This window comes from Mytilus californianus, unplaced genomic scaffold (genome assembly GCF_021869535.1).
Source record: "Mytilus californianus isolate M0D057914Y unplaced genomic scaffold, xbMytCali1.0.p SCAF_4, whole genome shotgun sequence".
Lineage (NCBI taxonomy): Eukaryota > Metazoa > Mollusca > Bivalvia > Mytilida > Mytilidae > Mytilus > Mytilus californianus.
This window is the reverse complement of record NW_026262690.1, coordinates 56,851,000-56,878,310: the sequence shown is the minus strand read 5'-3', so window position 1 is coordinate 56,878,310 and position 27,311 is coordinate 56,851,000. Positions and strand designations below refer to the sequence as shown.

General features: G+C 31.0%; 1 protein-coding gene across 4 annotated transcripts in view; it reads right to left on the bottom strand.

Annotated features, from left to right (window-relative positions):
* Positions 1-1,919: 1,919 nt before the first annotated feature.
* LOC127698456 (protein transport protein Sec23A-like) overlaps positions 1,920-27,311 on the bottom strand; it is a 26,090-nt gene continuing 698 nt past the window's right edge. The window contains exons 2-22 of one of the 4 annotated variants that reach the window (XM_052201909.1): positions 25,054-25,281; positions 24,166-24,223; positions 23,320-23,406; positions 22,686-22,763; positions 21,866-22,024; positions 21,302-21,396; positions 17,472-17,616; positions 16,940-17,098; positions 16,161-16,276; positions 15,831-15,954; positions 14,872-15,042; positions 14,355-14,461; positions 13,342-13,495; positions 12,932-13,083; positions 12,066-12,153; positions 11,457-11,543; positions 7,878-8,033; positions 5,455-5,520; positions 5,069-5,083; positions 4,319-4,348; positions 1,920-2,743 (exon numbers count right to left, since the gene is read on the bottom strand). In XM_052201909.1, coding sequence (XP_052057869.1) covers positions 2,651-2,743; positions 4,319-4,348; positions 5,069-5,083; positions 5,455-5,520; positions 7,878-8,033; positions 11,457-11,543; positions 12,066-12,153; positions 12,932-13,083; positions 13,342-13,495; positions 14,355-14,461; positions 14,872-15,042; positions 15,831-15,954; positions 16,161-16,276; positions 16,940-17,098; positions 17,472-17,616; positions 21,302-21,396; positions 21,866-22,024; positions 22,686-22,763; positions 23,320-23,406; positions 24,166-24,223; positions 25,054-25,274 — 2,361 coding nt within the window. In that variant the 5' untranslated portion in view covers positions 25,275-25,281 and the 3' untranslated portion in view covers positions 1,920-2,650. The remainder of the gene's footprint in view (positions 2,744-4,318; positions 4,349-5,068; positions 5,084-5,454; positions 5,521-7,877; positions 8,034-11,456; positions 11,544-12,065; positions 12,154-12,931; positions 13,084-13,341; positions 13,496-14,354; positions 14,462-14,871; positions 15,043-15,830; positions 15,955-16,160; positions 16,277-16,939; positions 17,099-17,471; positions 17,617-21,301; positions 21,397-21,865; positions 22,025-22,685; positions 22,764-23,319; positions 23,407-24,165; positions 24,224-25,053; positions 25,282-27,311) is intronic. The other 3 variants (XM_052201911.1, XM_052201910.1, XM_052201912.1) reach the window with 3 other exon arrangements.

Genomic DNA, 27,311 nt, shown 5'->3' with positions numbered 1-27,311 from the left:
AATTTCACGTATAAAAAGAAGAGAAATGTGTAACACAGTGTTTAAAGTCAATATGTTCATTTGTTTATCTCTTCATCAAATGAGTATGAAATTTTTAGGTATTTCGAACTATAAAATACAAAATGGTTGACCTGTGGGGGGCTTGCAAAGTAGAACTTCTGGCCAACCCTATAGGGAATTGATGGTTTAAAGCTGACTATTCCCAAAAACAAAGCTACTCACTTCTAGAAAAAATTTAGCTTAAGTTTAGTCCCACATAGCCATGTTGTTTTAGAGGTGAAAACGAAAATATTTAAGATAAAAGTTACAAAAAAAGTGGTTAGAATAGTCTCAAAAATATCACTCATCATTGCTATTTCATGAAAAAATACAGTTCAATCTTTGCCATAAAGACTAAAATGTGTACTTGATGCGGCCATTTTGAGTTTTGGCAAAAAGTTGTAAAATAGGAAAAGGACAAAATTATGGTGCAGGATCATAAATAGTTATAAAACTAGTAAATTTATACGACAATAGTTTACTATCTATGTTCAAACTGACGCTAAAAATGTGAAATATCATGTCATAATCTTTTGTGTGTCTATTGAAAATTAAGTGTGTATGTAACATTTGGTACTTTCTGAGGTTTTAAATGAATGTCATATGCAATCGACACTCACTCTTTGTTTATACCATCTTGTCATCTGTAGTATTTTGGCTGTGTGTTGTTGTATTGATCAGTCATTGATATATATCAGCATCTTTGATTCACATGCAGTAATAAATAAAAATTACACACAACAGATTATAAGGGGGGTTAATTTGTCTGTTTGTGGTTGCAGCGTTTTAGTCAAGTAATGTCACTGAATACAGACATCCTTACATCAGGTTAATCCACTAACAGCACATTTTGATGGACAATCGATATTTGTAATCTTTCTGTCATATTGAGGATACCAACACTGATGCAATACTAACATTTCTTTGTACCAGACTACTGCTTGCACACAGAATTTAATTTTTATATTACAAGTTGTGTATGCCTCACTCATTCTGCAGAATGCTGGGTGCTTATAGAACAAGAAATACAATCTAACTTATACATATATGGTTTAGCATCACCAGAAATTAAACACACCACTTTTTTATTTACCATCCGTCTCATTGTAAAATGAAAAGTTCATATACATATACTGTCTATTTTACATTTGAATAGAAAGTGAACTGATTCTTTGTAGCTGACCTGATATGGTCTTGGTTGTTCTGTTATCTCCTGTTTTGTGTTGGTTTTCACAATAGTTTATATCTTATTTGTCCATTATATCTGATAAAATTTACAAGAAAAATGAAAGGAGCACTAAAACTCTGTATCTTATTTTTTATTGGTAAAGTCGACAGACACATTAATCCCTAGTGACATCAAACCCTTGAATTATGATGTCAGCCACAAATGAGTTGGACACCAGTGTTACAATTAGCAATTTTCTTTTATTGCACTTTATAACAGAATGCTGAGCAGTTGTACTTTATAACCAAATGCATAGCAGTTTCTAATTGTGAAATGTAATGGAGTAATAATTTCCTTCTTAGATGCTGAAATATATCTCTCTAATATACAAGCCATGATCATCCATTATCTTATCTGGAAAAACTCCGGAATTTTATCTCTTTACAATGAATGCCAGTTGGTTTAACAGTTCTCAAGGCATGCATAGAATCAAAAGCCCAAATTATTACCTTTATTCATAGTCCACGTTATATATTTGGACTGAAAAATTTAAGTTTTTCAAAGGGAATATATTTAGTTCTCAATTAAAAGAAGTTTTAATGAACAGTGTATCAATCTTTTGTAATTTCTCTCAAATAGAACAATTCCCACTCAAATGATTTTATATGTAACAGTTCACATTCTATGATCAAATAAGACAGAATGCAAAAAATCTGTTATTTACAATATTTTATTTTCATCAATGATAAAATGCTGCTGATTCATTAACATCAACTAGACTTAGTTTTCATAAAAACAAATAAATAATGGCACTATAGACAAATGATCATTATAAACAAATGAAACAGCACTTAATACTTCATTCAAACATGTAAATGTATTGAAACGATTCACATCTTTTTACGATTAATTTTATTGAAACTGCTTTTTCCTTTAAACATCGATTATTGTACACATTCATCCATTATACAAGTAATTATTAAGTTTATCTATTTTTGTTTACAAGAGTAAACACGTCATATCAAATTCAATACTACTGTAATGCATTTACTTTGCTTGCTAATTTTGAAAATTTAACTGCAAGAATTAGAACAGTAAGTGTACTTTGATTCAGTACTTACATTTCAAAATAGAAAAGGAAAAAAGGAAAAAAATTGTCCTGCATATAATCTACAACACATTTACTCTGGGATAACAACATACAACCATCAATTCCTTGTATTCTTCTGAGTAGTTCATATAAACAACCTGTCACACAATGAGAATGAAGACATGTTGCATCTTTAATAAGTACAATTTTGTATCTTCCTTTAAAACAAAATTCCATCAACAAATATAAACATTTCTTATCACAACATGCTTATTGGTCACTTATTTCCTGGTTATTTCTGGTCATGACCTCTTAATGATATTCAATGTTCAAAGTTTATACTAGCATCATCATCAAGAAGAACTTGATACAGCTAATTTCTTCAGATGTTCCATGAATACTTGTAAGCTGACATCATCTGTTAGTACAGCTGCTGCCGCACCATCCTGAAAAATATAATACACGATATGTAAAATCAAATAAATATGAAATTAGAATATCCTTTATCACTTATTAGGTATACCAGACTGTTGAAGGAAAATCTCTATTAATGTGGGTTTTTTTTTTTTAAGTTTGGTGAGGTGGAATAGCAGCAAAACTGAAAGAGGGCCTATGTGGCTGGTCTAAGTAGTTCAAGTGCCAATAACATTATTCTTCTACTTGTCTATTTCATTTTAGCTATGTTGTATTCGCATGTACCTTTGTGTGCTGTTTATCGTAGTTGTTATATCTATTTTTGCTTCAATTCTTGATGGGGAAAAGCATTTTATCTGCAGTATAGCATTTGTGACTTAAACTGACACAATTAATCTATCCTTCAATAAAAAAGCTAAAAACTTTGCATGCAGACTTTTCATGAATACCATTTTATCATATGTTAGTTAAAATCTTTCAATTACAATTCATAGTATAATCTTAGGACTAATTTACATATTAAGCGTAAACTGAAAAAAAAAAACAATATTTCAAGCACTTCATGCAAAAGCATGATACAAACTGTATATGCTAAATTATAAAAAATATTGTTAAATGCTTAATTCAACCGAAACTGATGCTGAAACAATTATGAATAATTTTTAATTGTTGGTATGTTAAAGGACAGCCTTCTTAGATATTTGATCATTGTATAGGCTCTTTTAAGTTCTGCTCTTTAAATTACCAGAATGTATAATTTAATTACATGTTATTGTAGTGTTAAGAAATAATATGAGAACTTATTCAAGTACATGTATTTTTGAGTCGAATGAACACAACCATATATTCAGTATACATAGACAGCCCATGACCAAGCACATTTACACTACATTCATTTACATTCCATATATTAACATGCAATTAGTCACATTTTTAAAAATAACATTCAGATGCTTACTATGCATGTAAAGAAACAAGTTTCAGTTGTTCCTATACTATTTTATTGGAGAGTTTGGATTTTGTTGTTGTTAATTGATTAGGTTTTAAAGGTACACATATTCAGTTCATGCATAGTAGATGACAAACTAATCAGTTCCATAGTTTTTGCTGGCCAATCAATCAATCTTAACCAAGTTGAACCAATGAATTAAGAGCAGTTTTATTTTGCCAGTTTAAGTGGTCAGCTTATAGTTTTTTGTTTTTCCTTTTGGTGCAAAATGTCATTGTAAGTTCTTGTAAAATTCAGAAAATTTTGGGTTACATTATTCATTGGAATTGTATTACATTGGACAAAAATGCATATTTCAGGAAAGGCTGCATAAAAATAATGCTAAGGGAAATTAAAGTGAAATTTCATATTTTTGTCAAACCCATCCTTTTGCAATTTTTGCGATAACAAAAACATAGCAAAAATTTCAGAACTTAAAGTATTCACTTCATGTACAATATTTCATTTCAAGTTTGTTTTTTGTTGTTGTTGAAAATCCTGTAATATCAGAGCCTTTTCATTTAAATGATGGTAAAATTCATGCATATCAGTACAGCTCATTTTTATTATATATATTGTTGGTAACTATCACCCAATAATAGTAAATAATGATTACTACCTCAGAACTACCACCTCCAAATGATATTATCTGTCATAAATAAGGGTGCATGTTAATACAGGGTTAAGCATAGTGAAGGGGATAATACTAAAAAGTTATAAAAAAATTGTGTGAATTTTTTAATAGCATTGCCTTCTGAAACAAAGTTCAGAAGAAACACACTTGTTTCAATGTACTAGGCAATGCCTTAATCAGCTGACAGTGTGAGACCCTTAAAGGTAGTCAAGGTGGGAAAACATCCCATAGTAGTAGTGGCTGAATCAAGCTTGGACTCTTTTTTCTTCATGATTCAATGATATTTGCATAGAGACTCAATTCTATCCTTTAAAAAGACTTTTATCAATTTGTATGGACTTTTCTAGGAAGAGTGCTGGGCACAGTTTAAATTTTCAAGGATGTATGCTTTTTTGTATGCAAAGTTGTTTCTACATATATCAGAAGAGGTATATAACTTTGGATTTTTCATTTCTAAGTTGAAATTTTTTGTCTTTCTCTCTCTCTGTAATCATAACATTCATAAATGGACGAATAAAAATTAATTAACTATTGGTTAACTGGTGATTTTCATGTTAAAATAATATATCATTCATTAACAAGTTACACATGTTAAATGTTAAACTTCAGTATACTAGAGAAAAAAGTGAGTTGGTTTTGTATCATAAATAAGGTTAATGGGTTTTTCTAACATGCATTTGTTTGACAACATTGAATTATTTCCCCTTGTAAAACTTTTATTACAAATATACACACCCCTCCTGCTGTGGACTAAAATTTAAAATAATGATTAGTAAAAAGGGTTTAAAGATTGCAATGCAATTACTAAAGTGTGGAAATCCATGCACTGAATCCTATAGCTATTAAACAGCTCTATAACATTATGTTGGAGCAAAGTGCTTCATATTGGTAAGATCTTATCTAAGTATCATTCAATTATTTATCATAATGCATTACGTATTAAAAAGCTTAACAAGAAATCTTTATTACTTAAAATATGATAAGGCAAGCAAATTAGACTGCTGGCTATATTTGTGCATAAAATTATAATTTGTGTGTAAAATATATTTGGTGAGTATGAATTCATTGTAGTAGGTTAAATATGGAAAATCAAACCAAACAAAATTATAAGTGTAACTTACCTGTCCCCAACCAAAAGCAGTATTGTGTGTCTGTGATGGATTTACTCTTGATAATAAAAACCTAGCCTGGAATATAGAAAAATAAAGTTATAGCATTTGATCTAAAATAAAATGCTCCGCAGGGCGCAGCTTGATACGACCGCAGAGGTCGAACCCTGAACAGTTGGGGCAAGTATGGACACAACATTCAAGCTTGATACAGCTCTGAATTTGGATTGTGATTAAATATTTGACACAGCATAGGTTTCTGACACAGAATGAATGTGGTCTAAGAACTTAAAAATTTTAAATTGGACATTCACCTATTATGGTCCAATATCCAAAATCTAAATACATGGTTAGATTCAGCATATCAAAGAACCCTAAGAATTCAATTTTTGATGAAATCAAACAAAGTTTAATTTAGGACCCTTTTGACCTCAATGTGGACAAAGTTGATAACGGGGCCCAAAAATCAAAAATCTAAATACATGGTTAGATTCAGCATATCAAAGAACCCCATATATTCAATTTTTGTTGAAATCAAACAAAGTTTAATTTTGGACCCCGATTTGGACCAACTTGAAAACTGGGCCCATAATCAAAAATCTAAATACATGTTTAGATTCAGAATATCAAAGAACCCTAAAAATTCAATTTTTGTTAAAATCAAACTAAGTTTAATTTTGGACCCTTTGGACCTTAATGAAGACCAATTTGAAAACGGAACCAAAAATTAAGAATCTAAATACACGGTTAGATTCGGCATATCAAAGAACCCCAATAATTCAATTTTTGACGAAATCAAACAAAGTTAAATTTTGGACCCTTTGGACCTCAATGTGGACCAATTTAAAATGGGGCTCAAAATCCAAAAACTTAATACACGGTTAGATTCAGCATATTAAAGAACCCCAAGAATTCAAGAATAAAACCCCATTGAAATTGATCAAGTTATAAGCAATTTATACGAAGTATCTTCTTTTGCACAATACTGTGCAATTGAATATATTTCTTGCTATTGCGCAATACTGTACAATTGACAATTTCTTGCTATTGTGCAATATTGTGCTATTGGATATTTCTTGCTATTGCGCAATACTGTGCAATTGAAAATTTCTTGCTATTGCACAATACTTATTATATAATAACTTACACATCCTGTTTGGTGTGTATCTCCTACCATATCATTATTATTTGCTTTTAAATATAAATCAGTAATAACCAACTTAAAATGGAAAATTTTAAAAGAAAAAAAAAAGGAAAAACAGAAAAAAATATAAAAAAAAAAAAATCCCCCCACAAATTTTTTGAACCCCCTTATGATTCATCACCCCCAAACTCAATCCCAGCCTTCCCTTTGTGGTATGGTACCTTGCAGTACAATTTCAGAGAGATCCATACACTTGAACACAAGTTATTGTCTGGAAACTAGAAAAATGCTTATTTTTGGCCCCTTTTTGGCCCCCAATTCCTAAACGTTTCGGGCAATTACCCCCAAACTCAATTCCAGCTTTCCCTTTGTGATATGGAGCCTTGTAGTACAATTTCAGAAATATCCAAACACTTACACACAAGTTATTGTCATGAAACTAGGAAAATGCTTGTTTTTGGCCCCTAATTCCTAAAATTTTGAGACAATTACCCCCAAAATCAATCCCAGCATTCCTTTTGTGATATGGAACCTTGTGGTACAATGTCAGAGATATCCATACACTAACACACAAGTTATGTCTGGAAGTTACAAAAATGCTTATTTTTGGCCCTTTTTTGGCCCCTAATTCCTTTACTGTTGGTACCATAACCCCCAAAATCAATCCCAACCTTCCTTTTGTGGTATTGAACCTTGTGGTAAAATTTCATAGAGATCCATTCACTTAAACTAAAGTTAGAGTGCGAAAACCAATGTGTCTTCGGACGACGCCGGACGACACCAGACGACGACGCCAACGTCATACCAATATACGACCAAAAATTTTTTTATTTTTGCGGTCGTATAATAAAATTAATTAGATATTTCTAGTACTTTAATGTGTAATATTTACTGACCAGTTTTCCAAATCAATATTAACAAGTGTTATTCCTCAGTTTCAGTGCTGACATGTTTTACATGTATTCAAAATTATATGTCATTATGAACAATTGTTGTGTTCATCATTATCGTATTTCTATAATCATAATCATATTATAATATATTTACCACAGATTCTTCATGTTCAGTATCTATACAATCATTAATTTCGTTTGTCCTTTTAGTCAGTTCATTTTGTTGAAATAACTTTAAATGAACAGAACTAACAGTCAGGAGTCAGTTTCACAAAAAAACTTACAACTAAGATTGATCGTAAGTATACTGAATTGTTCATGACTTACGACCAATCTTAGTCGTAAGATTTTTTGTGAAACCGACTCCAGGATTGTATATCTAAGGATAAGGAATTTACCTGAGATCCTTCATGTTCAGTATCTATATATCTAGGCATTGGAAATCTAGTCTGTAATATTTCTTGTGCATCATCTACCGGAGCATGTAGTAACTGTTTAAAATTTTCATACTCTGGTTGTTCTTGGTAGCCTTGCTTTCTCCATTCATGTATAGTCTGTAAATAATAATTATAAATATCCACTAACCAACTTATATCAAATAGTAAGTCATAGTAAAAATAGACTTTGGATATTGCCATACAATCAAACTTACTACTACACATTTAACATGAAACAATAAAAGAACCTTAGTGAGCGCGCTCACATACCCCACGTCCCCACATTGTCATTTGAGAAATAAAATAAGTGTAAGAAAAAAAATTGTATCAGAAAAAAAAATTTAATCATAATTTCCTGTCAATATGCACATCTACATAGTATGTCCTTATTATCTACACAGTTTTATGAAATTCTGTTGTGTGGTTTGAGAGGAGTTGCGATGACAAAAGGTTGCAGTAGTATATTGGGCAAATAAGTTCAAAGGGGCATAACTCCTGGAAAAAAAATTGAATTGTAATTTCCTGTCGATATGCACATCTACGTAGTATGTCCTTATTATCTGAAAAGGTTTCATGAAATTCTGTTGTGTGGTTTGAGAGGAGTTGCGATGACAAACTGTTGCAGTAGTTCATTAAAGTAAATAAGTTCAAAGGGGCGTAACTCCTGGAAAAAATAAAATGCTCCGCAGGGCGCAGCTTGATACGACCGCAGAGGTCGAACCCTGAACAGTTGGGGGAAGTATGGACACAACATTCAAGCTTGATACAGCTTTGGATTTGGATTGTGATTAAATATTTGACACAGCATAGGTTTCTAACACAGATTGAATGTGGTCTAAGAACTTAAAAATTTTAAATTGGACATTCACCTATTATGGTCCAATATCCAAAATCTAAATACATGGTTAGATTCAGCATATCAAAGAACCCCAAGAATTCAATTTTTGATGAAATCAAACAAAGTTTAATTTTGGACCCTTTTGACCTCAATGTGGACAAAGTTGATAACGGGGCCCAAAAATCAAAAATCTAAATACATGGTTAGATTCAGCATATCAAAGAACCCCATGTATTCAATTTTTGTTGAAATCAAACAAAGTTTAATTTTGGACCCCGATTTGGACCAACTTGAAAACTGGGCCCATAATCAAAAATCTAAATACATGTTTAGATTCAGCATATCAAAGAACCCTAATAATCAATTTTTGTTAAAATCAAACTAAGTTTAATTTTGGACCCTTTGGACCTTAATGTAGACCAATTTGAAAACGGAACCAAAAATTAAGAATCTAAATACACGGTTAGATTCGGCATATCAAAGAACCCCAATAATTCAATTTTTGATGAAATCAAACAAAGTTTAATTTTGGACCCTTTTGACCTCAATGTGGACAAAGTTGATAACGGGGCCCAAAAATCAAAAATCTAAATACATGGTTAGATTCAGCATATCAAAGAACCCCATATATTCAATTTTTGTTGAAATCAAACAAAGTTTAATTTTGGACCCCGATTTGGACCAACTTGAAAACTGGGCCCATAATCAAAAATCTAAATACATGTTTAGATTCAGCATATCAAAGTACCCTAAGAATTCAATTTTTGTTAAAATCAAACTAAGTTTAAAATTGGACCCTTTGGACCTTAATGTAGACCAATTTGAAAACGGAACCAAAATTTAAGAATCTAAATACACAGTTAGATTCGGCATATCAAAGAACCCCAATAATTCAATTTTTGATGAAATCAAACAAAGTTTAATTTTGGACCCTTTGGACCTCAATGTGGACCAATTTAAAAACGGGGCCCAAAATCCAAAAACTAAATACACGGTTAGATTCAGCATATTAAAGAACCCCATGAAATCAAGAATAAAACCCCATTGAAATTGGTCAAGAAATAAGCAATTTATAGGAAGTATCTTCTTTTGCACAATCCTGTGCTATTAAATATTTCTTGCTATTGCGCAATACTGTACAATTGACAATTTCTTGCTATTGCGCAATATTGTGCTATTGGATATTTCTTGCTATTGCGCAATACTGTGCAATTGAAGATTTCTTGCTATTGCGCAATACTGTGCAATTGAAGATTTCTTGTTATTGTGCAATACTGTGCAATTGAAAATTTCTTGCTATTGCACAATACTTATTATATAATAATTTACACATCCTGTTTGGTGTGTATCTCCTACCATATCATTATTATTTGATTTTAAATATAAATCAGAAATAACCAACTTAAAATGGAAAATTTTAAAAGAAACAAAAAAGGAAAAAAAGAAAAAAAAGGAAAAAAAAATAAATCCCCCCCCAAATTTTTTGAACCCCCATTATGATTCATCACCCCCAAACTCAATCCCAGCCTTCCCTTTGTGGTATGGTACCTTGCAGTATAATTTCAGAGAGATCCATACACTTGAACACAAGTTATTGTCTGGAAACTAGAAAAAAATGTGTTTTTTGGCCCCTTTTTGGCCCCAAATTCCTAAACGTTTAGGGCAATTACCCCCAAACTCAAACCCAGCTTTCCCTTTGTGATATGGAACCTTGTAGTACAATTTCAGAAAGATCCATACACTTACACACAAGTTATTGTCATGAAACTAGAAAAATGCTTGTTTTTTGCCCCTTTTTTGGCCCCTAATTCCTAAAATTTGGAGGCAATTACCCCCAAAATCAATCCCAGCATTCCTTTAGTGATATGGAACCTTGTGGTACAATGTCAGAGAGATCCATACACTAACACACAAGTTATGTCTGGAAGTTACAAAAATGCTTATTTTTGGCCCCTTTTTGGCCCCTAATTCCTTTACTGTTATTACCATAACCCCCAAAATCAATCCCAACCTTCCTTTTGTGGTATTGAACCTTGTGGTAAAATTTCATAAAGATCCATTCACTTAAACTCAAGTTAGAGTGCGAAAACCAATGTGTCTTCGGACGACGCCGGACGACGACGACGACGCCAACGTCATACCAAAATACGACCACAAAATTTTTTTTGCGGTCGTATAAAAATGAATCGTAATTGCCTTTTGATATGCACATCTACGTAGTATGTCCTTATTATCTGAAAAGGTTTCATGAAATTCTGTTGTGTGGTTTGAGAGGAGTTGCGATGACAAAAGGTTGCAGTAGTATATTGGGCAAATAAGTTCAAAGGGGTGTAACTCCTGGAAAAAAAATTGAATCGTAATTTCCTGTCGATATGCACAACTACATAGTATGTCCTTATTATCTAAAAAGGTTTCGTGAAATTCTGTTGCGATGACAAGAAACAGGACTGACGGACGGGTCAAAAACATTATACCCTCCGCAACTCGTTGCGTGGGGTATAACTACTGAGAAATTATTATCATTGGAGAATTGAAACATAATCTGTAGGGATAGTTTAAAAGAAGAAAGACATTTATAAGAGGAAACCTTTTCTTCACTGAAAATGATTTGTTCTGGATATATGAAATGAGCTAAGAAAAGGTGGTAATATTAAAATATTTTTAAAAAATCCAGTAAATGTTACTTGTCATAGAATACTTACAGCACCATGATAGATAACTATCTGGAAAAATGTGTCCATTAATAATATTCTATCTGGTTGTATACTACTGGTGTCTAATAATACAGGCTGAAATCATAATAATATTGCATATAATATCATAATTCAGTAACAACAATGCTAAAATATAAAATATAAGAATATAACTCTATATACCAATTTTTGGTATTTTCAAACAGTTATGAAGAATGAGATCTTGCAATACTAGAAAAAATTCCTAAAGGCAACTTCTTTATTAAAATTTTGTATTTTTAACAATTAAAATGAAGACAAAAAGAGAAGAATGAATCCTTGGACATGGATACATTACTCAAAAGCATACAGATGGTTTCAAAATGAAAAAAAAAAACATTTGAACTTTATTATCAATGGCATTATTTAGGAATCATAAACATGAAATGTGTAAAGTTATTATTGAATATGCGCTTTAATAGAGGTTTCTAGCATTGTGTTGAATTATTGAAGATTTTATTGAAGCATACCAAAGTTATAGAACAAAAACCTAAAATTTGGTTATTTTCTGCATTATCAAGAGTCAATTTGTAGAAAACTTGATTATGGGGTTCAATCATGATTAACTATTAAACTTACCTCTGGTGTACCACTAAATGAGTAAGCGTATAATATTGGTTGTATCATTATCAATGACTGTGTTAAATCTTCTACATTCAGCATATGTCTAAAACACAAATATATTTTTATATGTAATTTGTCTTTTAATGTTTAGTCTTATTTCATTACAAGTTCATAGTGGTTATACTTCTTGCTGTTCAAAAGTAAAAAATGCATTTTTCTTAAAGTTGGAAAATGTTCCTAAATGCTGGATCAATCTATTACATATGTTTAGTTACTGTAATTTTAACATGCTCCAGTTTACCTGGAGATAAAAACAAGCTTGTAAGTATTCCCAAGTATGAATTTGAAATTGATTTGTCATTTTAAATAACAATTATTGCGAGGAACATGTCAAATAATAACTTGCAACATCACAACTCTTACTTTTTTATTGTACATTTTAGGGTTCAAGTTAGAACTTCTTTAATCAGAATACTATTCTTATTTTCAAATCAAACTGAGTGACAAGTTTTTCTGAATGCCTTTCGGTACATTCTTTTAAATGGTGTTAAAAAACATGCTGATTGTACTCAATCAAACAGAAAACTTTTATACAAGATATTGTTATTATATAAATATGATATTCTTTTTAAAAACTATTTTCTAATGAAGTATCAATTTTAACATTCAAATTTATTCCACAGACACACAAATAATCATATTTGGGATTTTCACGGGAACATACTGCTGATATTTTCAAAATAAATTAACATGTTTGACCTATAATGGTTTACTTTTATAAATTGTAATTTGGATGGAGAGTTGTCTCATTGGCACTCATACCACATCTTCCTATATCTATATAATTAAATAAAAGGTAATACAAATTTTATAATATTTACCTGTAATATGATGTTTCATCAGGACTATTATTAAATACTTGTAAAAACTGTGATCTTCGTAAATGAAACATAAATTGTGGATATAATGAAAAATTTTCTGAAAATCTGAATGAGTTTGGATCATCTTTGTGGTATTCTCCAAATTTCTGGCACTGAAAATAAAATGAAAAATACATAAAATATCTGTTTTAAAAAGAAACACTGAATGGTAATTTGAATTTAGAATTTCTACATTTCTAATACAGCTTGACAACCTTAAAAAAAAAATTTCTATGTAAAAAAGCTCTTTATTAGCCTACATTTCTTTTAAGTTTCAAATAGTATGTTCAGAACTTTTCACTTGTTTCATTGATTTTATATCTAAATTGAACAACAAAGCTCTAAAGCAAGTCAAGGTTTTGAGAACTTACCAGCCTAATTAACATTCTATCTAACCATCTGAGAACATCAGGACCATCATCAGTTTCAGCTCTGAACACTGCTAACCTTGCCATTAAAACTGCTGAAGCCTCTTGGTCAAAGCCTGCAGATATATGTTGTATATTGGCACTGGCATCTGCCCAACTACAATAAAACAAGGATTGATAATTAATTAGATGTAAGTGAATTCATATAAGCGCTTTCACCTGAAACCACTAAATATGGATTGATACAAGTCAGAGTTAAGTACAAGAACTTTATATAGAAATAGCCTATATACCACTTATATTTTCACATAAAGTTGGGTGGTTAGATGTTACTCAATTTCATCCATTTGAGACCTTCTACTAGTCTACAATAGAAAAACAAAGGATATAGGGTATCCATCCATGACACAAAATCAGTACATGCACGGCAAAAAACATACAAAAAGCAAAGGAAAAGCGCTTTTATTGCTGTTTTTCATCTCAAATTCACAGTGAGGCCTTCCACAAGGAGCAAAAAAACTCTCACCTCACTGCAAGTTAAAGACGGCCCCTAGCACCAGCTTGAGTGGAATTCTTTTCAAAAATAATTCGGATAGACTTTGTAAGATGCCAAACCACCAAATTGGGCCGGGTCAAAAAAGAACATACTGGAAAGTAGTACATATTTAAAACAAAACATTTCCCATGCATAGGTGTAAATATCAAAACTATGTAGAATATATTTTAGTAATTAAGGTATCAAATGAAAGGTAAGGGACTGGTGATCCTTGTAGAACACATATTGACTGATAATTTTGAATAATACAAAAATGTATGAATGAATTCTAAAATTGAGGGCATATATGGTCTGTTTCTCAGATATGAAATACAGCACATTTAACCAAAGTTGGTTAGTCTGCTTATTCCAGTTTGTTAAGAAGTATGATCATGCACTGTATATAAAAGTGAATATCAAATTCTTACATGTATACATCCCTGAATAGCAGATAGATGATGGTATACAACTTATAACTTACTTTCTAGCTACTGTTGATACCCGTATTCTTCTCTGACCACTAGAATGTTGATACTGTGTAATAAACTGTATGTAACCTCTACCTCCTTGTGGTATAGGGGCATTGTGCTGAAACACATATCATTTAGAATATAATGTTATTTCCATTTTCAAATAGATTTTTATGTTTAAAAGCATAAAAACACAAAATTGTCTCATATTAATTTAATCAATTAAAAACAATTTGATATATAGCAGACTAACAATTCTAAATTTCATACAATGACCAGTCAATTAAACTTAAATCAATTTTTCAATGCCAGTATTATTTGTAGACATGTTTTTTCTTACACGTCTTGAAAACACAGTGCAGCTCTACAACTTCTTATGACAGTCAACATCAATAACTTTTATCTAAATTAACCAAATAAAAGTTAAAAACAATTTTCTTTACAGTATCTCTCAAATTATTTCTAAAATAATAAAACAGAAGTTGAAGTGCCCTATTAATTCATATAAAATAAAACTAATTCACTTACTTGGTTAACCACTTCAAAAAAGAATGCTAGAGTGAGGTTAGGATATAGTCCACATAACTTCCATTGAGATGTACCTCCTAGGCCCATTTCTGTATCAGACACAGAGGCCCCTTTCACACCTAAAGATACACATGGACCAATAGCTCCAGATACTTTAAGTTCCTTTGATGTCTGAAAATCAAAAAATAAATCCATCCTGGTAAGCAGTGTATTTTATGTAATTGATAAGACTACTGCTATAAGTTTACAAGAAAATAAAAAGATCATTGCTTTTAACATTAAGCTGGTCCTTCATATAAGCATTGGAAAATCACCTACTTATTTTCTGAAAGAGACATATCAAAAAGCCACCATCAGTACCAGTGATTCTTATTGGACTTGAAATATTGAATTCCCTTGCATTAAAGAATAACATACGCTCTAAAGCATCAACGGCATGGTAATTTATAGATTTCAACACTGAATGATCTAAAATTTTAAACAAAACAAGTACATTCAACAGATCTCTGGATCTCTATACTTGATAGCAAGAATATTTCAATGCACATGATGGATCATACACACTTCAAACTCAGGTTCTATAGGAATCTGCATAAGCTCTTATGTAATCCTACTGGTGCAGATAAGTGTTGTTCTATTTATGCATGCATATGAGAAAATACACACCACAAATTTTGTAAGAAAATATATGTGATAAATTTATTTCTAAACAATAAGGCCACCCTTAAGAAGTTCTTTGTTTGATGTTGCCTACCCATGCCTTGTAGGGTTGGGTAGGTAGGTAGGGATTTTGTTTTTTTAAGTTACATGGTTTAGACAAGAAAACGATGCAAGGGCAAGAAAAAATCGGTTATAAAAAATTTGCGTCATAAATGTTGAATAAATATGTTCGGGTAGTCTGCTCTTTAGGTGGGTAGGTAGGCAACATCAAACAATTTAAATTTTATTTTTGGCCTTACCTTGACTTCCACTGTTGCACCAAATCCCATTTTGAATTCTTGTTGACCATCTTTTGAAAATACTCTTTGGAAAGTCTGTTTAAACATGGATGAATTAAAAGAATCACTCATTACCATGTGGCCCCTAAAATTTGAAGAAAAACATAAATGATACGTTGAATTGAGCTCTTTAAGCTTATACACAACCATTAACAATGTCCTTTTACTTTTAATCACAAATTTAAGAAAAAAAACACAATACAATATCAGAGCAACATTACCTGGTTTATTAGCCATTCTTGCCAAAAAAATTCCTTCATGATTCTTAGTTTTCAATTAGTATATACCTACCCAGTATATCGAGGACAAAACTTCATCTCATGTAAACCTGTCTGATCTAAAGCACAGGAGTATATATCTACAATATGTCCATTGTTTGCTGATCTGTTAGCCAAGGCCTCATAGTGCTGATACCAAAAAAAATAATAAAAAAAAATCTTCAATTATTACATCACTTAGATTATATGTTAAATTTATAATTAACAGGAAATCATAATACACCATAAAGAGTTTCTGTAATCAGTTTCAGAGCGATCTTTTGGTTAATTGTGTTGTCAAGTTTGCTGGAGTATTGTATTTTATTGTCATATACCCCACATCTCCTTTACTTCAAATATACTAAATGTTTCTATCTATTAAATGATATGCAAATATATTTTTGCCATATTATTGACATTTTAGACATTTCTACAATGAACAAAACCAAAAACCAAACTAAAATACTTAATATTGGCATGCAAATACCACATCTAATTCAAAGATTGTGGGGCTGTTCCATATATTATGATATAAACACATTGGGGGATGGGAGGCACTTATTTTAGAACCCAACTACCCAAAATATAAAATTTGCATTTTACTTAAAATTCTTAAAAAATTCTTATAAAGAAAATGCAACCACCCACATTAAATCTTGACCCGCCCTTAGAAAATATATAAAATAATATAACTATGTTTATATGATATTGTAATTGTTTTTTTTGTATCAAACACAAGATGTAATATCTTGCATACACTTAAAATGTAAGAGTGCTGTTTAAAACATTGTGACATATATTAAACAAACATACCTTCATTGCTTTTTTCATATATTTGACATTGTCTTTCTCTATATCATGATGTGATCTGATAGGATGTTTAAGTTCATCATCAACCACCATACCAGGACCTTGTGTACATGGTCCACCACAAAATAACATTATTCTAGCTCCTGTGTTAGGGAAGGTACACTGAAAAAATGTATATCGGTATGAAATTTTTTTAGAAATTTAAGATTTATCTGAATATCGAGCTAGTGCTTAAAAAACAGACAATGTAACCGTAATCGAGAGAAACATACTGAATATAGATGACTTAAAAAAAAAAAAACATCCAAAAACCATGTGGACAATTTCTTAATAACATTTAAAAGTACAAACTGGACATGTGATAAAGACAGATAAAAAATAAAATATGTACTTATTTACTAATACAAAGCTTCTTCTAAAATTTCAGGTCAGATAATAAATGATGTGCTTATATTTTTACTACTAAAACTGAAATAAAATTTTTTGAAATGCTTAACATATTACATTGAAAAAGCATGAACAATCACTTATGTACCTCTAACAGTCCAACAGCTATTGAAAGAGCTACACCAGTAGCTCTAAGTGGACGTTTGCCTTGTGCTACAGGCCATGGATCTCTTTGTAACTCTCCTAATAAATCTGTCAAGTTCATGTCACATTTGTGTACTGGCTGCAAAAATCTGAAATTCAATATTAAGAATATAACTATTTTTCTCAATGATTTTTCCTAAATTCAATACAGTCAAACCTCGTTGTGTCGAAGTCGAAGGGACCGGAACCAAAGTATTCGACTCATCCGAGGTCGAGTGTGTCGTCAAAAATTTGTAATGCAAGCAATACGGTATGAGATTTGCGTAATAAACTAGATACTTTGAACAGTGTGCCTTTTTTCGATATGACACACTTCATAATTGTGTATGCAATCGCCATTGTTGGTCCTTCATAATAATCAAGCACACAAGAACAGAAACAAATCATGCACAAATAAAATCAATAGTCTACACAAATATTTATAAAGGTCAGTCACTATAAATTATGAAATCATTCGTGGAACGAAATAAGTTCTGAACGGTCTTTGATGAGGGTGTCTGCTGTACATTAAATTATCATGAATTTATCATAATTGTCTTAATCCTTTATTTATTGTAATTAATGAGTTTTAATTCTAACGATTGATTTAATCTCGGCTAGTGTCATTCAAATTTGTTTCGTTTTTATCTCATGTGAAATATGTTCAACACACTAAAGTTCCTCTGCTTGAACAATCAAGAAAGGTGTTAATTACCGGCAACCATAAACATGTCAATTTAACTGTTATACAAACAAGTATGTTTACTCAGCTTTAATCTCTTTTGAAAATGATTAGGTTACATAAGAAATACATCCGATTTGAGTTTTTATCATTAGGTCTGCATCTTTCAAAAATTCTCACTTTCGAACTTCGAGACATCGGGGTCAATTTACATTAATCTTATATCGACGGGACTATAAAATTTACTCGACATAACCGAGTATTCGAATCAACCGAGTTAGACTCATCAGAGGTAATTATGCATTGATCAAACGGGAATTTAACAGGGACCGAGAAATTACTTCGACTCATCCGAGTTTACGACACAACCGAGTTCGACACAACGAGGTTCGACTGTATTTGTCCAGTTATTTCCTTATAACAAATTACTTTCATCGAAATCTGTGTATTCAACCTTTATAAAACGTACACATAATTCAAGGGTACTAACATATAACTTTGAAACAAATTAATCTTTCCATGAAATGACATTTTTCGCATTATTTAGATTGCATCAATAATTACTATATACTGTGAAAGTACTTTTATTCCTGGGTATCAATTTTTATGGTATGAGCAAAAGTTACATGTTCATGGGTTCTTAAATTCGTGGATTTTAGTTTTTTGAAAAAAAAATCGTAAGGGTTCCGCGGAACCCAGTGTCTCGCCTACTTTTTCTGTTAATCGCAGGCTCAACAAAAATGAGGAAGTAAATCAATAAATATATTCCTCTTGATACTATCTTTTGATTGTAAGAAGCTTCTGTCCAAGTTTTGTAAAAATCCATGATAGTTTATGAATCTAATAAATGTTTAAAAACTTTAACTGCAGACTAAATGTAATGTTAACTGGAAGAAAACAAAATACTAGCATTTGATCATAAACAAGCTTCTGTCCAAGTTTGGTACAAATCCAAAATAGTATAAGAAAGTTATTAAAATTTTTAAAACTTTAACCACATAGTGAATGTGTTGTTTCCTGGCAGAAAATCTAAGTCCATTTAAAAGTAAAATACGGAAAAAATGGATTTATTTTTTTACAAAATTTCCTTCTAGATACTAGCTTTTGATCATAAACAAGCTTCTGTCCAAGACTGGTACAAATCCAAAATAGTATAAGAAAGTTATTAAAATTTTAGAAACTTTAAGCACAGAGTGAATGTGTTGTTTCCTGGCAGAAAATCTAAGTCCATTTAAAAGTAAAATAAGGAAAAAATGGATTTTTTTTTTTTACAAAATTTACTTCTGGATACTATCTTATGATCATAAACAAGCTTCTGTCCAAGTTTGGTAGAAATCCAGGATAGTTTAAGAAAGTTCTTAAAATTACAAAAACTTTAACCACAGAGTGAATATTTGTGGACGCCGCCGCCGACGACAACGCCGACAGAATGTAGGATCGCTATGTCTCGCTTTTTCGAATAAAGTCGAAGGCTCGACAAAAATCAAGTAAAGAATTTGAAGCCATTAGAAACGAAGATAATTGAAAATAATCGTAGGTTGTTCAAAGATGATTTGTGGACGTTGCAAAATCAAGTTTTCATTTTGACTTGTTCGTCTTTCATTACTGACAACATTCATCAAATTTGTAATAAAATAATTGCTTACGGAAATAAGCTGATTCACCTTTGCTTACAAGTTGTCCCGATTAAAGGAAATTGCAAAGCAAACATTTTGATTGTTGCACACATGTAATCAGAAGTGATGACACTAACTAACCCTAGATTGAATGATCAAAAGATTAACGATCATCAAAGGTGTAAATTGGGCCATAAACGTGTCACTTAAAGAAAAAATTTACATTAAAAAAAATGCTACAATACTTTGAATTGTAGAATTAATTCGTATGAAATAAAAAAAAGAAAAGCCAAAATGATTTTTTTTTCATATGAGAATTATCAGGAGATAAAAAGAACACTTCATCATTGCATATCATCAGCAGAAGTCCAACTTTCATCGATTAAAACTAATTTTTCATGTGAATTAAAAGGTTAAAAGTCGTACAGTTTAGGTTTTTAGAAGCTTAAATGGATAAAATCCTATCTGAAGTTGTATACATAGTTCATAGTATGTTTGCTGATATTCGATGTAATCTCTAGATTATATGCCTGTATCCGTGTAGTAATACCTACATGGGGATTTTTCCATGTCTTGATTTGTACAACAGTTATTATATTTTGTTGGACACTTAAATTTGTTGATAAAGCCATCCACAAAAACCACGAAAATTGGTACACCACGAATAAAATTACTTTCACAGTATTAAAAAAAATAATATTTAGGTTTTTGACAGGATTAATTTCAAACACTCTGAACCATTAATATTGAAACCCTTTCCAACTTCCAGGAAGATGTAGTTGAAAGCAAATTTAATTTCAAGACTTCAATAAACTGTTATCACAGAGATATGTCTCACCTTTTTGTAATTTTGATAATGCAAATGTTGAAATTAAAATAGCAATACTTTAACATGTAAGTTATGCAAATATTCAAAGTCGATGAACCATGACTGAAGGTACATGGCTAAACAGTCTCCATGGAATGAGATGTGCCAATGCTAATACAACTGCATACCAAATACCATTGACTTATTATAAGTCGTTCCCTTTAAACAAACCTAAACACAAACATTAACTTGTAAACTATGTAAGAGTTTCAAAGTCAATGAACCATGATCAGGGGTGGGGCTATATAATCTCCATGGAAACGATACTTGCAAATGCCAATAAATTTGCATACCAAATATCATTGACCTACCACTAGTGGTTTCCCATAAATTGACCTAATCACAAACTAATACATGTAAACTATGAAAAGTTTCAAAGTCAATAGTCCTTGACTGAGGGGGCGGGGCCAAATAATCTCCATGGTAATGAGATGTGCCAATGATAATACAACTGCATACCAAATATCATTGACCTACCACTAGTGGTTCACCATGAACTAGACCTAATCACAAACTAATACATTGTTGATGCCGCTGCCGCCGTAAACAGCATACCTATGTCCTGCTTTTTTACTCCGTCAAGGTGAGACAAAAATCAACAGTTTGTTTTAATAATACTTCCACCCTACCTATTTGATGGAAGCTGATGTTGCTGAGGTCCCTGTGGTCCTCCTCCTCTCTGTTGTTGTACTGGGGCTGGTCCCTTGCCAATGCCAAGCATATCCTTAAAGCAAAGTTACAAGTTCATCATGGAGTTGAATTAGAACAAAGTGATAGCTGAAAGCTTTTCTAATTTATGTAATTGTATTTTCTCTATTTCATTCAATAAGATGGTTAATTAAGTGAATGTAAAAAACTTAAACATCAACTAAAAGTTTGTGTAACATGTTACTGTAACATTTAATATTCACTGTGCAGGAAATATTATAATCATTCATTCAAGGATTTATCAATATATTGAAACTGAAAACCACAACAAAATTTTGATACATAATAAATCACTGTATATACACTTATAATTCCACGAAGATAAACCCATGGAAATTACATCAGTAGCAGAAATTATACTAATATAGATGACAGAATTTAAAGTTCATAAAGTGTTTGGAAACTGCTTGTGCGAATTATATCTTGTAAAATATTTTGGAACAATCTTTTCATGGTATATATAGGATATTTGTATGTAATTTTACCTGGATTTGTTTAGCATTCAAATCTTTGGTTCCTCTGAAGACATAACTTTTAGAACATCCTTCACACCCTAGTTCATGTACTTGTACCATTTTACCATAGGTTATCAATCCTATCAAGGCATTCTGTGGTAACAAACTCAGGGACATTTGCAATGATTCCTGTAAAGAAAAGTCATATGATAGGTGGTTTTCATATCTTATTAGAAAAAGTATTGACTTTACATAGCTTTCTTCAAGCATCTGACAAGACAATGTATTTTTAATTGTTGACTGAACATTTTTCAATTACTGATTTGTCTTCTATTTTACCAGAAAAATCCAGCTAATTATGTTCCTAAACACGTTTAGGATGGACGTCACTAATAATCTATGTAAATATCTGATTCCCAGTTTTCTACTTTAACCATACACTTGTGTCAATGTTACTCTTGTATGAATGAATATTATTAAGTGTAGCTTAAAATCATATATGCTATATCAGATCCAGTTGAGGCTACAACTGTTTTGCACCATACATAGCTTAGGACAATCATGATAGAACTATTTCCATTATTCCTTTTTCCCCAATTTACTTTCATATTTGAAAACTTTCTAATTTCTGACAAATTAAGCTGATCTATTTGGGTTTAACATCCTTGAAAATAGTTTTTTTTTAATTTAAACACTTCATAGAAAAGGAAAGTAAATATCATGACAGAAAACATTACTCTTTAAATTTGAAAAAGGAACAGTTGTTTGGGTAAATACTGTTTGTATATGATTATAAATATGTAGCATATCCTGACAATTCTTATATGCTGACCCAAAAAAAAGACTTTACCTTTACAGCTTGTAAATCTTCCTCTTCCATACATGTATCCAATACAATTAAAAACACAGGTGGGTGACATTGGGCTCTCTGCAATGAAAGAAATCAATATATTACTCATTTAAGTGCAATAAAATGTCACACAATTTTCCATTTACTTTATCTCATTTCCTAGAATAACTTTTTTATGATGCATTTTACAGAACAATTTTTTAAATATATTTTATGCAGCATTTTCAATGAGTACTGGTATAATTAACAAGTTTGCTACATATTCTTAAAACTTTTCTTTTGAGGTAATCTGAACAAGGGTCATTTCATCTAGGTGTATCACTATTTTGAATAGTATTTTACATGACACTCATTCAATGTTTTACATGAAAACCAATTTTTATGTGGAAGAAACCTGTAAAGTTTCTTGACCATTCTTTTAACTGGAAAAAATTTAAGTATTGAAAATGTCAAAAGTTGTAACAACTTATTTCATAATCTAGTATCTTTTACTTTTGCTTTTTGCAATTGTCTTTGATAACATGGTTTAAAGTGGTTAATAAATTCATTTATTACTTGGAATGGCTACAGTAATGAATGAAGCTGTTCCATGTGGTACAATTAATGCAAGTAACAGGCAAAATGATATACTTACAGTAATTGTGTATTCTAATGTAGAAAACTGAGGTATTATTTCTGCAGGTTGATGTTGTTCTGAGATGGCTGCATATTGTGGAGGAAACTGAAATAAAATACAGTTATACATTAATAACAAACTTGTTTAAAACATTTTGTTATGGTTATTTTTGTTTATTTAACTGAATATTTGTGCTATTTAGAAAAAAATGGGTTGTCCATTTGAACATACACTCAAAGATATAAAAACTATAATTTTTAAGTCCCAGTAAGGACTTCCATGGAAAAACTAAATTGATGATCACCTGAATGCTAGCATACCATGAATCAGGTCATGATGAAGCTTCATGCACAATATATATATAACACTACATGTACAGTATTCATCTTAAATCAAATTTTTTATACATTTCATTTCAGAAAGTAAAATTCAAAGTTACTTTACTGAATTTTTTTAGTACACTGTAATTTGTAGATGTATTTCACAATCCATTTTCTGCTGAGTATTCTGCATTTTTTAAATTGCAAATTGAAACAGGTTTTTATGTTTTTACATGGATCAAGTCCTTATAGATCACAAAGTCTAACACTTTTAAACATGTAAATGAACATTCAAATAGAAAGTGTTCTAAAATACATATAATTTTTACTTGATCTAAGATCTAAACTGATGTACTGTCACACAGGCTGATTAAGTTAAAATATGTCTGTTGTTAACTACTGTGAAATGGGTTTTTGATTAAAGAAATGGATTTATAATGTACACCTTTGACATAAGCTACAGAGAATACACAATGCTAATCACTAACAATCACCCATATCATTTACAGTGAATTATTTTGTCATAATGTAGATGTCAACTTACAGGGTTTCTTTGGAAACAGAAGTTACATGCCCAAATCTTTGCTCTGTAATCCACTTGGCTGAAAAGACATAAACATCTATACATGAAAAAAAAAATGTTTCTAGGTCTGACAATCTAGGATAATTGCCACTGAATAATAAAAAAATATAGACGTTTTATATAAAACTTATTCTTCTGTCATGTCTGTAAATATTGCTAAAGATGGAAATTTGTTGTACACTACCTTGCATAAACATTGTACTTGCATATTACACATTTACCTCGTGGTACAATACTAACTAGCTGCGGACCTCAAAATATCAAAAGTACCAAAGAGCTACAGTACTATTAAACATGGTGGATTTAAGATTTTTAACTCTTGTGTCATGGCAATTGAATTCTTTCCACTATTGTTATGGTGGAAAGCCATGATTATTTATAATTGACAGGTTGAAAATGTCATTGTAAATAAACAGGATTTTTCAATATAATCAATGTAAACTGCCATATGATATTTATTGGCGGAGAGTACCAGGACCAGGACACTATACATATAATTAACATGTATATAATGACATGCCACAACAAAACTAAGGAACAGTTTATTTGGTTTAGTTTAGTTTAACTAACACCAAAAAAGTGGCAAATCTTAAATCCACAGTACTAGAGTGGTCTACATTTTGTAAGTAGTCGAACTACTGTATCACAAGCCTGTCAACACTGAGGTTGTGAGTTCAAATCCAGTTTTCCTAACGAAGGTCATGGTTCTCTAGTGCTGAAAGTGGTGTTAAAACATGTACACCATTCAATCAATCAATCCACTATGTCAGTACATCTACATTGAATCTTTGAGCAATATCAATGTAATGTATTTCAAAACAATTGAATCTGAATATCTATCATATTTACCAGTATGGATTAAGTATAGCTCTACATGCAGGTCTTGTACACAATACTGGATCATACTGTATTGGTGGTAAGTCTGCTCTCTCTTTAATAGGTGTCAATAAACATCCTAATGGTATAACCATACGTGTAGCCTCTATCCGACTAGATGGCCAAACATTCCAACTAAATCTTGTTCCATCACGATCTTCATTTTGTTGAATGAATTCTTGATATGTTGCCATGTTGGCTCTATAAATAAAGTAAACAAGTGAAAAATGTTGTAAAACAAACATCACAAACTAAATTTTAAGTTTAGTTTTGAACATGAATTTGTAAGCATCAATGAATATCTTCATATCAATTTTTTCTTGAATACATGAAAGAATACATGGATGTACAATGTAACAATATTGTATACCAATGATAATTTTGTATCCATTTTCCTTTTTTAATTTTATCAAACTCATTCAAATATTGACACTAAGTCACTTACAGTCACAATTTATGGTATTTTAATGCAACTCTGTCATGTCTGTTACAAATTCAAACAATATACAATTTATCAAACTAGATAAATCAAATTAAATCAAATAATATTTATTCATTATATATTACAATGTACAGAACTCATAAGTACACTGTACAATACACAACTAAAGATTACAAATGCAGTGTCATCAAAATCCCAATTTGCCATTTACCACAAAGAAAGTAGATTTTAGTACAATAAAACCACACACATTCGATTCCACCTTCTTTTTGTTTAAATAGAATGGTTTTATGATGAAATTTTAGACATGTAGTCCAGTGTTCTCCCCAGAATTTTCAAATAGTACCATGGAAATTAACATAATACTGGTTTTCAAAAAAATATAGCACCATGCATGGCCCCTATACATTCCATTACAAAATCATCCAAGATAGCACCATGGTAGAAAATATAGTACCAGGGTACCATGGTGCTTTAAGGCCCTGGGGAGAACACTGCATGTACATGTATGAAGAACAATCACAACCTGCAATCTGTCTAACTCAATTATTTCAGACAACAGATAATAAATGCATTTTAGTTAAAATCTTAAATGTTAAATGCATGAAGAATATGGCAAAAGGAGTTATCCCAAAGAAAATCAACCAATTATAAAATATCAAGCTTTAACTGCCATCACTTTTCAAAAATATAGTTTCCAACTTGTTCAGTGCTCTCCCCAATATTTTTAAATACATGTACATGTAGCACTATGGGATTTAAAATGGCAGTATTTCAGACTTTCCCCAAAATTACATCGACACCACATTTGTAATACACTCTATTTTAATATCTAGTCGCTTCGGAAGTTCCACAATGGTACCATGTTGCTATAATCAAGCTCCTGGATAGATCACTGATTCTTAAAACAAAGTTTGCCAACCATTGAAAAGTTATCTTGGTTATGGTCAGTCAAAGATGCTAAGTCCCATAATATAATGTCATTGTGCAATCTGATTAAATATGTTAAAATACATATCATATGTACATGGTTCCCTTATAAGAATATAATAAGCTACATGTACATGTAAGTATGTAATTCATCTTTCCAAATATTTGAAGGTGTTGTGTGTTATTATTATATTTATTATCATTACAATAAACCCCCTCAAGTCCTGAATCCCGAAAACTTCTTCAAAACAATCAAAACCAAAGCCATGACTCTTTTAAGTAAAGTGTGGACACAGCATATGTATTTCAATCAGATTGTACATAACTAAAAATATTCATACAGTAATCTTCAGGGTGCAGGTCATTTCGTAACCTGGTCGTTTCGTAACTAGTCGATTCGTAACTAGCTAGTTCATTTTGTAACTGAAACGTTTAGTAACCTTATACCAATATTTAATAATATGAGTTGTAGATTATGGAAATAATGTTTATTAAATATTTCGATTAAAAATAATAAATCAGGCTTTATGCCAGTATAAACATGCAAACAAAGGACAACATAGTGAAGTTAATGTTCTAAAGGATGACGATTAACAAAAAAAAAAAAAAACGCCGGTCTACCGGTCCCCAGTCTGCGTGAAAAGGAGGAATGTTATTCAATAATTGCATGTAATAGTAAGGAAAAAAAGTAGAAAATATTTTTTTTCAGATCATAAGCCATTTTTTTAATCCTCTTCTTAATCACTTTACACCTAATTACTTTTTATCACCTGTCATAAAACCATTAAGCGTAATCATTAATTAGCCAAGAATTTAAATTATAACAATATTATTATTATTAGATGCACAGTTTGATCAT